The sequence below is a fragment of the Centruroides sculpturatus genome, unplaced genomic scaffold (assembly GCF_000671375.1).
Source record: "Centruroides sculpturatus isolate CEXI.00-Female unplaced genomic scaffold, Cexi_2.0 scaffold120, whole genome shotgun sequence".
In the NCBI taxonomy this organism is placed as follows: Eukaryota; Metazoa; Arthropoda; class Arachnida; order Scorpiones; family Buthidae; genus Centruroides; species Centruroides sculpturatus.
In genome coordinates this window covers 865,545-877,358 of record NW_019384554.1, presented here as the reverse complement: position 1 = coordinate 877,358, position 11,814 = coordinate 865,545, and the positions used below count along the sequence as shown (strand labels likewise).

Genomic DNA, 11,814 nt, shown 5'->3' with positions numbered 1-11,814 from the left:
CGCTAGTGATGTGGCGCTACAATATTTGGCTATGTCTTGGCTACTTTAATATTATTTTTACGTGTTTTAGCTGGCAACACTCATTCGACCATGAAAGGGAGCCAGTATTTAAACGAGGCTTAATTTTCTAATTTTTAACGATATAATAGTGACGATTATTATTTTAAAAAATTTTTGTTAGGCTTAACATCGATGAAAATTCAACGCGAAGTAGGTTAATAGCGATATACTAATATACAAATTACATGGGATATAATAACATACAACACTAATAATGGATTTTTCCATACTTTTCGGTTATCCGACTTTTCAATTATCCGACCAACCCCAGTCCCCAATTGGGTCGAATAATCGAGGCTCTACTGTAAGCTTAATTATGATTTAATGAGATGTTATCTATATGGCAATGATGATGATGATAATTCTTTCTTTTGTACAAAATCTATCAAAATATCAACTGAAAAGTATAAATAAACTATCATGTTCATAGATCAGCTGCAGATATTTCAGCAAAATTCTGTGTCAAATTATAAAGTAAAATCATTAAAAGCAGTTGGCAGAAAATATTTGAATTTTAAAACTGATTATTATTCCTTTCAATTTTGATCTAATCCTTTGAACTACCTTTTGGATCTGTCTTATAGAATAAGTTAAACTTGTTCCATAAGATACATTCTTCCTTTTAGAAGAGCATTTGTTAACGCAATGTTTGATGTATATGCTGCAACAGATCATTAGCCTGCAGATATATTTTAAAAAATTAACGCTGAATATTTCATTTTCATTTTATAGCTCAATGCATTCCATAGTTAAGTATTATTAATAATTTTAATTATAACAACTGTCAATGCTCACATAACATACATTTTTTTGTTCAAAACTATACATCTACTCAACAGCAAAGATTTCAGTATCTAAAAACGTAACAAACAGAAAAGTTGCATATTTTCTGATATTATTTCAATAGAATTCTTAATGAAAGAAAATATCTAAACATGTCAATTCCAAACAAATCAAAATGAAATTGTATTAAATTTGCTAGCTTTTTGCTTAATACCACATAAACATCCGTAAAACTGACAAGATACACCCTATCTAATTTGTCAAATTTTGCAAATTTATATTTTCAAGTATAATGGAGCTCAAACTAAAACTTTCTATTTCTAAAGTCTAAAATGTAGTACTACTACTCGTCCAACTGAAATGTTATAAAATAGATCAATACCTGTAAACTTCCAGCAATAAATAACTTCAACAGCATATTAACATTGTATTCAATCAATTTAACTGACCATCAACAATTGAACCAAACCATACATTAAAACAATGTATATGGAATGTGTAAAGAAAAGTGCATATTCACAAAAAAAAAAAAAAAATTCTCTAAGATCAAAGAGAATAATACAAAGTTTTAAAGTTTAAGAACACAAAAATTAGTCACAAAAAATATAAACTATTCTCTACCAAAAACCAAATCAAAACCTAATTAGCATTAATGAGCGTAGACACACTGTGTTCCCCTTCTCCTACACCATCTTATACAATGACAAAATATGACTTCTAAAAGCTGAACATGTTTCAATACTTAATTGTAACAACTAGAGCACTTTTTCAGCAAATAGTTATCTGAGGCAGACTTGTAAATTATGTTCAAAATGTTTGACAGATCATTAATTCTTTGCTGGAAAAGTGCTATGAGTTAAGTATTCATACAATGAACTCCATATATTGGAAATATTCCCAGTATCATGAAAATCAACACACTTGTCTATTCACACAACAATCAAAGTTTTTTAAACTCCAGTGAGCAATTAAATCTACATAATCAAATGCATTACTACAACTACATTCATACTTAAACTGAATATGTTCTTAAACAGTTTCAAGTAATATTGATTATTTCCAAGGAAAATCTTGTAACAAAAAAATTGACTCAATTTAAAGAAACAAAAATGAAGTTTTTTTTTTTTTAAATTAAACATGTCAAATAGCTTCTGAAGAATTATTTTTTTCAGTTAGATATTAGATGAGATCTAACCAGGTGTTTTGTATAATTGATTCTAAAATCTATTATTAAAAAAAACCATTTTCTACATATTTAAGACCAAGCTTGTGTTGTCAACAACAACAACAGATTCTAACCAATAATAACAATTAGTCTATTGTATTTATTCAATGTCAAAATATTCATATTGCCCACTATATTTTCCTGTAAGAGAAGGTATAATTTACATATTATGTATTCTTGTTTTGTATATTTCCTTACTCTACACAATGCTTGTTTGCAATATGAATTTGAAACAGAAATATTAATTCTTTAGCATTAAATAATAAGAAACAATTATTATAAGTAGAAAATTTAAATCCCTTGTATTTACTAAACAAATTCAGTAAATGCAAAATATATTTCCAGCTGCTCTTATTATTTTCTGCATCTCTATAGCTTTTTCTAAACAAATCATAAATCCGTTACCTTTCTTCAATGCCCATTATCAAGCTTTCGTCTATCTTGTACAATATTACAGGCAACTGTGGAAAGTTTGTGCTAACTGGTCAATATGTTACAACAACAATGAAATGTTGAATCTTGGCCAGCATTCAAGTGACAAGTGACAAGCAACTAAGACAAAAATGCAAAGATAACAATTTGTACAAATGCTTTACAAAGACAATAAAAGCAGAGATTTGCCATTGTTGCTAGCAGTGTGAATACAGCCTAAATGGTGCTAATTTTTATCTAGTAAAATTTTTGTTTTAAAAATAAACAACATTACTTATAAAGTATTTGAGAACATATGTATTAATTTGATTCTATTAAAGTATTATTAGTTGTACAGATAATCAAAAATATAGATAGATACATAAATTTAAAAATTAAATTAAATTTTAAAAAAGTCCATGAGACAGAGAACAAAGAGAGAGAGAGAGGGAGACGGGAAAAGAGTTTTGTGCAATCAGTTATATTATTATAATATTTATTTCAATTTTCATGCTTTAATAAAATAATTATAATTAAAATGAATGAATCATTTAGTAACAAATGTAGCAATATCTCACAAATATTTTTTTAACAGTAATTCAACAAAATATCTTTTATTTTATTCATAAACATGACAATGCTTTTAACTATCAAAATCAGTCATTAATTAATTAAAATACTAGTCATGTTTTCTTTTTGCCACATACCACATACTTACATAGAAAAATTATTAAGTCTCGAAATCTTTCCATCTTCTACTAGTTTATCTTTAGTTTTTTGATTTCTTTTATGTTTAAAATTAAAACTTTTTAAGTCAACTGTTTGCATTCAATCTATTAATTGTAGTTAATCAATAATAGCAAATGGTCATATTTTCTCACTGTTATCATATCACTATTTACTTCTATTAATTGTAAATATCCAGCCAAAAGATCTCAATGTATGCAACTCTGCTACTCTGTTTTTTTCTCTCTAATTTTTATATTTTATTACTAATTGGTATTAAAAAAAATTATATAAATAGATCATTTTCAGTAACATATATAAAAAGCAATACTATTTTCTCATTGTTGATAGTCTATTTGAACACAAAAACTTTGCATCTTTCTAGCTATCACATCTCATTTTCAGAAAAGTATAAATTCATGTAACAGTTTCATTGATTTTCTGTTGACTATATCTCTGAATGCTGTCAAAATTTATACATCGCTTAATAAACATTTTTACTTTTTCAGCTGTTACAGTAACAAAGAAAGTATCGTAATCATTCAAATTGTTTTTATGAAAGTTAATTATTTAAATTTTATAAGAAATTTATTTTAAAATAATTCACTATTAATTTAAGGAAGTGTAAATTTCTTTACTAATTCAGTGTCTTGCATTATTCAATGACAATAGTAAAGGAAAATAAGCATAAAAGTAAGTAATAATTCTACACTTAAAAGATATTTAAGGATAAACTATCATTAATTATTAGCAATTCTTTTTAAAATGTTTAGTGCAATATTTTAGTTACTGTGAAAATTATTTTAAATTCATGTTTAAATACCAATTATTAAGCTTCTAATTCCCTATTATATCAAGCTCAGTCTTTTACTATCATATAATAGTTATATTTATGTGGCATTATTACACATTGAAACTTTCATAAAGTTAATTTATTAGATAAATATTCACAAATTTATTCTGAATTATCTAAAATGCATTTTGGCTAAGAATACAATGATACAGCACTCATCAGTTGAGCACTTATTGGTCAGATACAAACATTTAAGACACTTACAATGATACAATTTACATGTCTAAAAACATGTGTACTATAATATTAAAACACCATAAACAAACAGCTAGCTGTCGACAGCTGCACTTGTGTTCTAACTAATGACGTAATGATATTTTACATTTACAATCACAATTTCATGGCAACACCACAGATTTTATTAATACACTTTATCAAAAACATAAATAAATATTATAAAGTTCCCAGTATTCTGTTATTATTACATGTAATTGCTGTCCAAATGTGACGTATATCTTCATTCCCCAGACAGACAACATTTACACTCTTATTCACGTGTTGCATCTTGCATGCCTGCATCCTATCAATTGCATAATAGTAAATTTATTTTATTTGATAATATTAAACATAAAATAAATATTTTTATAATTATAAATTACATTATTTAATGAAGATTTAGGAATAAACAATAGATAGCACAAATATTTAAATATTAAATAACAATGTTGATAAGTGCAAACTAGTAGTTAACTGCATAGGAAAAAGTAATTGTCACACATTATTATAAATATAGATTGTACTTAAATAAAGTAATTTATATGAATATTTTAGCTATTACAATAAAATAATTTAATAATAAGGGGTTTCAATACCTTGGTATTATTCTAGTAGGAAAGTGGTTTAGAAATCCAATAGCAATATTATGTGAACAAGAATAAAAGCAATAACTGAAACCAAAATCCGACAGAAAAAGTAAGAGCTAATGTTTTGCTAGTGTTAAACAGGCATCCTCAGGGTAAATGATCCTGAAAATGCTAATGAATGTCAAGAGGGGGTGAAATAAGGGGGAGAGAATAGAAAGTTTACATTTCATAAAATGTCTTCCATGCAGAGGGAAGGAATCTACATTGCAAAAGTTAATGGCTGGTTTTTTTGGGCAGCCTTGTAAATTTTTACCTGCTCTAAACATCTGAGATGTTTCTGGATGGAGCTATATATGAAGCATGCACAGTTGAAATGCACATCTATGTCAGATCAGAGGCAAAGGTGGCTAGAGCGGTGTTGGCCAACCCTTTCAAGATGATATTCCGATGCTCTTTGAGAAAGGTGTTTAAAGGGCGCATTGTAACATACAAGAATATAGGAAATTCTTTGTACAGCTGGGAATATATAAGGATTAAATAAGGTATATAAAAATATTTATTTTATGATTAATATTATCAAATAAAAATAATTTGACTATTAGGTAACTGGTAGAATGTGGACATACAAGAGGCAAAATGTGAATAAGAGTTTAAATGTCTGTTTGGGGAATGAAGATATATGCCACATTTGGACAGAAATTACATGTAATACTGGGAACTTTATAGTATTTATTTGCCTTTTAGGCAAAGTGTATTAATAAAATCTGTGTTGCCATGAAATTGTGATTGTAAATGTAAAATATCATTACATCATTAGTTAAAACACAAGTTCAGCTGTCAACAGCTAGCTGTTTGTTTATGGTGTTTTAATATTATAGTACACATGTTTTAGACATGTAAATTGTATCATTGAATTCTAAGCCAAAATGCATTTCAGATGAATCAGAATAAAGTCCTGAATATTTATCTAATAAATTAGCTGTATGCAAGTTTCAATGGGTGATAATCCTTTATAAAAATAACTATTATATGATAGTAAAAGATTGAGCTTCATTTTTTTAATGTTTTACACTTGATACTTAGTTATTCTAGAAGTTTTTTTTTTTTTGTCAGTTCTTGAAATTCATGTCATTGTTAGTATCTGGTATGTCAAGTCAACTTGACATACAAGATGATAAAACAAAAAGAGGAATAAAAAAAAATGGTATAATAATAAATAAAAAAAATAGTGGCAGTGAGAGTTAGACTTGATATATGCTTTTAAGTGTAATTTCAGCTAATCTTAATCTAAATCTTAATGAAAGAGAGACCATCTGCTTCTAAAGTAACCAAAATTTGTTTAATTTTCAAAAAAAATGTTTTTGGTTCTTCTTGGACCTTCTTCAGTTCATTCTTAGGAAAATGCTTGTTGGAACAGCTTTTCAAATCTCAGAAAGTTTTGAAAGGCTGTAATGAACAATACCAATACATATACATTCAACAGACAATACTAGCACATTATCAATGAACAGATACATTGTTCATTAATGTATTGGAGCTAATGACAATTTGAACCAAGTCAAAAGCATTTCTCAAATGAAAGTCTTTGGTTTCCTTAATCAGCAGTCATATGAATTTTCCTGTTTGTTGCATAATCTATCTGTATATATAACCTTGAAATCTTATTTGAGACTTCAACGTTTAAATTATACAGAATTGAAACATAAGAAAACTATAATTCACAAATAAATAGTATTAATTATTCTTCAACAAATCATTGTTAAAATAAATTTGTAATTATTTATCTTTCTAATAAGAATGTTTTGCTAAGAATATTTAGAGCATTTAATATAGCTTGCTTCCACTTGCCATGAAATTAGTCAAATACATTTTATATCCCTTGGTACTTTTATCAGAATAATTAAAATAAAAGAAATCTATTCTTTATAGTTTATATATATAAGTTATATATATGTAAGGGTGAGTTAAATGAGAATAAGCCAACATAATTTGTTCACAAATTTTTTCCTGGAAGTTAAAAGTGATGACTACTAGCATCTCGGCATTTGTCCCACTTGGTAGCATGCCTGGTGTAAAAGTCCTTTGGTTTCTGATTCAAAATAAAGACGTGTAACCGTCTGATTTGTATCTGAGGCAAAACTGCAACCCTTCAGGTACTTCTTCACCACACACATGAAAGTTACAAGGTGCAAGGTTGCAAGAAGTCCTGACTGTGTGGTGGATGTTGCAAAAAGATTCCACTTGAAGTTCTCAATCACATCATGAATCATATTGGCAGTGCACATTCTCACATTGGCATGTAAGAGGACTACAGTGTCTGATAAGTTTCTGCACTTATTCTTGACTGTTATGAGTCATTGCAGTTTGGATGCAGTAGTAATCATAGATTTCTTGAAACAGAAAGCAAGGACTTCTAGATGACATATATTGAACCAACCTTTCCCATAAGAAGTAATGTAAAAATGATTAATCCGTTCTCATGTAAAAAAAAATGGCTGGCTTTAAACACCTCGCTTTCCTGGCTGGTTAATTCCTGCTTGATTTTTCATGAGATCAGCATGTATCTTTTTAGCTTTCTCACAAATAATTGCTTCTGATACACTGTCTCTAGCACACTGTTTTTCAGTTATCCAAAGCAAAAGCAATTTCTCAACATGATCTAATGTCTTCGATCTCTGTTTAGAAATTGATTTAACTCCTTTCGCAACATTAGCAGATTTAATAATGTCTTTATTTTTCACAACTGTCAATATCATCATTTTCAGAATATGGTGTGCAACAGTTAAATCTCGAACACGCATGCCACCTTCATATTTCTCAACAATTTCTTTTTTCAGTTCCATTGTGATTCTATTAAATTTTTTTAGTTTTCTGTTGCTTTTCATTTGCCTTTTTGCAATCATGATTAATAAAAATAATAAAATTTTACTTACAAATTAAAATCAGAAGAAATTTAACAAAGTTATAAACTGTGGCACTGCAAACGTCTAGTCTGGTCTAGTACACCGATAGTGCTACTTGCTCATAGATGACATGTAGAATTGAATTAAGTCGTATACTGAGCAAAATTTGTTTCGTCCAAATAGGACGTATTCCGAATTTGACATATTCTAAAGCAGACGTATACCAAGGTACCACTGTATACGTATAATTTATACAATTTCTAAAAAAATATATTGAATTTAAATTGAATTAACTTTATGATAATTACAACAGTGTCATCCTATCATCAACTGTAAAATTATAATTAAAGTTTTATTTTTTTGGAAAGAAAAGACATTTTTAAACCTCCTTCTCTGGATACCAAATGATGCAATGTCACATCAACTACATAAAGTGATGAATTTGTCTAAATTTGATTAATTTTTTGAATTTCAAATTAATTTAAATAATTCTAAAAATAAATAAATTTTTATAAAATAAATCCAAAAATATTATTACAAATTCATATAAATATAAAATTGGGTATTTGTGTAATTATTTATATATTTTTATTAATGAAAAATAATAATTACTTCTATTAGTAAATCGCATCATCTTTTATAGAAGCCAAATTTTTAATACACTAAAAATTTTCTGGCATAAATTCCTCTTTTAGAGCATTTACATTTATAAAATAGAAAGACTGAAACTTAAATGCACATTAGAAATTATGTACCAAATCAGAACTGAAATCATGTGATTCTGCTGCATGTTATCTAAANGTCACGTGATGTTATGAACGTGTGCCTCAACGATTTTTACTTGGACTTGAAACGTGTAACGTGTTCTTCTGCTACCCGTACACGTTTAACGTTTGAACTTGTGCCTCAACCTCTCTATTATCTTTTCCAAGATCCACCAAGCATTGTAAACGGTTAATTCGATAATTGGTCGCCTGTTTGCGCCTTACCAACGGGCTGGACAGGTGGAATTCTCTGAGTTATTCTGTTATCTAAATAGGGGCAAGTTTCAAATAGAAAATTCACCTGGGAGGCACCACCCTTGGCAGATCGCCCATGCCTTTTGTTGCCTTATTCCATCAATCCAATTATTTTACATTTAAAAAAAGTTTTTTTTAATGTAACAATTAAAAAGTTAATTTTATAAAATAGAAAGACTGAAACTTAAATGCACATTAGAAATTATGTACCAAATCAGAACTGAAATCATGTGATTCTGCTGCATGTTATCTAAAGATCTGCATCATCAAATGGTTACCAATGCAATTGTACATCTCCAAGAAGTAAAAAGAAATGGAAATCATATTGAACATGAAATCCATTAATGGTAAATTTCAAAGCACTTACGGCTCACTTTATACATAGTTCATGTCTAATTTTATCAGTAAATATTATATCAGTAATAATAAATATTTTCTTATATTGTATGCTTCAAGCTGTGATTTGTTATAGTAATAAATGTTATAAAAATTGAACAAAATTTTGTGCACTACCTTGCATTTTCCAACTTATATAATAAATATTTTCCATTGATATAATAAACTGAAAAATAGCAGCAAACTTTACAAATATTTAACACAATATTTTCAAAGTAACTTGAAACTTAAATACAAATACAAAAATTCAGACAGTAAATACAATGACTTAAAACAATATTTTTCAGTTTACTTTATTGAAGGGAAATCTCTTTCAAATGTAATTTTAAAATAAAATATCTTTTACTACTTTTTTATCAAAATTAATAAATTTTTACTAAGATATTAGGATTCCAGTGTAATAATTTTATGAAAATTAAAAATAAAACATTACAAAAACTTAAATTAATTTATTCAACACAATATATTGTAGAATCAAAATAATGACAAAATTAATTATACACTAATTAAATCTAGCTGATGCTAATTAGGTTACAGATGTAATATGAGATTAAATTTTAACTGAATTTTATTCTCATTACACTTATTTCTTAAGTAATAATTTATCATAAAATTATTAGGTATGTTGAAGCATATAAACAATGTCTACTTGGGTAAGATGTAAACTCTGAATGGTCCACAAGTGGCGAAGTGGTTCTGTTCCTTGTACACTGGCAGTTCAGTTGAGAGTTTGTGCCTCACTCAGATGGACTGGCCATGTCTAACACCTGAATAGGGGCCAGTTGCCCTTAAAAAGACCTCCCAGAAGGCATTCCCCTAGACAGATTGCCCAAGCATTGCATTACCATAACTTAACAAAACAAATAAACAAACTGAATGAGGAATTTCCTACTCCCCTGTATACAAGATCAAAGGAACAATATATGTATAATTGTATGTTCAAGCAACCCTTTGTGAAATATTCGCTTCCAAAGATCAGCTTTTACCATTTACCAGTGTACTGCCCATTCTCCATGCTCTGCATATTTATATGCTTTGGTGCTCACTATCACTCACATCTAGACACCTTCCTAAAACTACATATCATCAAGTACATACTCCATGAACACAGTTGCACAGGCTAAATAGTTAAATGCAAGTTTTAGCAGAGTGAAGCAACTCCCAATTGCCTGCAACCCAGAAGTAGGCTGATTTTGGGAGCATATCTGGCAAAGGGTCACAGGTAGAGGTATGGTTCCTTTGACTTTTTGGCACCTATGGGTACGCTCTACAGCTCCGATAAGGTCTTGACCATCTCACTCAAAAGTTTAACTGTATCTCTATTTGTTTATAATTTTCAGCATAAATCTGCATACAATTGAGATATTTAAAATTTAATTATTATTTTAAATATCTCTTTTAATAATAAATGATTTATTTTAATTGTAAAATTTACACAATGTGATATTTAATGCAATTATGCTATCTTTTGCCGGTCTTATCTTGTTTAACAAAGTCCATCAAACAAAGTTGCAACAAGTAACACTTTGTTGAAGTAATGACCATGTATTATATAATTTGTTGTTATTTAATCATAATATACATCATCTTAAACGTAGAAACTAATTGAATTTCGGCTTGCACGTTCTTGCGGCAAAATTTAAAGAAATTAACAGAGAAACTTCAGAAAACAAACAGCAGAGAATAAGCTAACTCACCCTATGCACGTGGCCATCTTGCTTTCTCGATTGCGTTTAGAAATTTCTCCCTCTAGCGTAAAAATTTGTTTTAAACTTATTATTCAAAATTAAAGGAAATTGTCAATTTTATAATAAATTAAATATTAAAATTTTAACAAAAAAATAAATAAAATAAAAAGTAATTACTTCCTCAGAGAAAATAAAATTTATATTTTTGATTTCACGATGTCTGTCGGCGGCTACATGCCCGAGCGGTTATGATGGCAGCTTACTGCCCTGGGGAGCCGGAATCGAATATGGGCGAGTCGAAAAACTCTAGGGATTTTTCGGAAAATACTCCGTCCGGATATATCGGACCTCGTCCGTCACCACCCGGCTATCCCATTATTGTTGGCCTGACTGAACGCTCTAATGGGCTTCTATTGAAAAAAAACAACAGGATTAGGCTTATTATCTACAGTAAAAGTGTAAAAAACATAACAGTAGCCTAAATTTACGCGATGAAAGTGAAAACATATATTATATACTCGTATACAGTAGATTCTCCTATAACGCGAAGATACGTTCCTCGTTATACGAATTTCGCGTTATAGGAATCCTTGGGCTGTGATTGGCTCACGTATTTGCCACGTGTAAAGTTTACGGACTACGGCTAATTGAAAGGTTTTCTTCCATAAAATTAATCGATTCTAGACTAATTCGACTCAACATTTCCAAAATACGTATATTTTTTTTGGAAATAATCCGTATAAACTACGCTATAAACAAAAAATTGTAGGATTACTTACCGAGTGTGCACCATTCGACATCGCCGTTGCTCAAGCTTGTTTTCGTCGCGGAACAGCGCAGCAAACCGCAGCCGCGATTTCAGATGTTATTTTTCTGCGAAAACTTCGTTGAACTTTAGAGACATCATTAATATAAATAATTTTAATCGCCGTTGAATAAGAAATGTT

The 11,814-nt window shown here is 28.9% G+C and overlaps 1 protein-coding gene across 1 annotated transcript in view; it reads right to left on the bottom strand.

The window, feature by feature from the left end:
• The window catches only part of LOC111623776 (neutral alpha-glucosidase AB-like), a 62,431-nt gene extending 51,515 nt beyond the window's left edge, over nt 1-10,916 (bottom strand). The window contains exon 1 of the mRNA XM_023366479.1: nt 10,877-10,916. Within this exon, the coding sequence (XP_023222247.1) occupies nt 10,877-10,893 (17 nt within the window). The 5' untranslated portion in view covers nt 10,894-10,916. The remainder of the gene's footprint in view (nt 1-10,876) is intronic.
• Between the last annotated feature and the right edge of the window lie 898 nt (nt 10,917-11,814).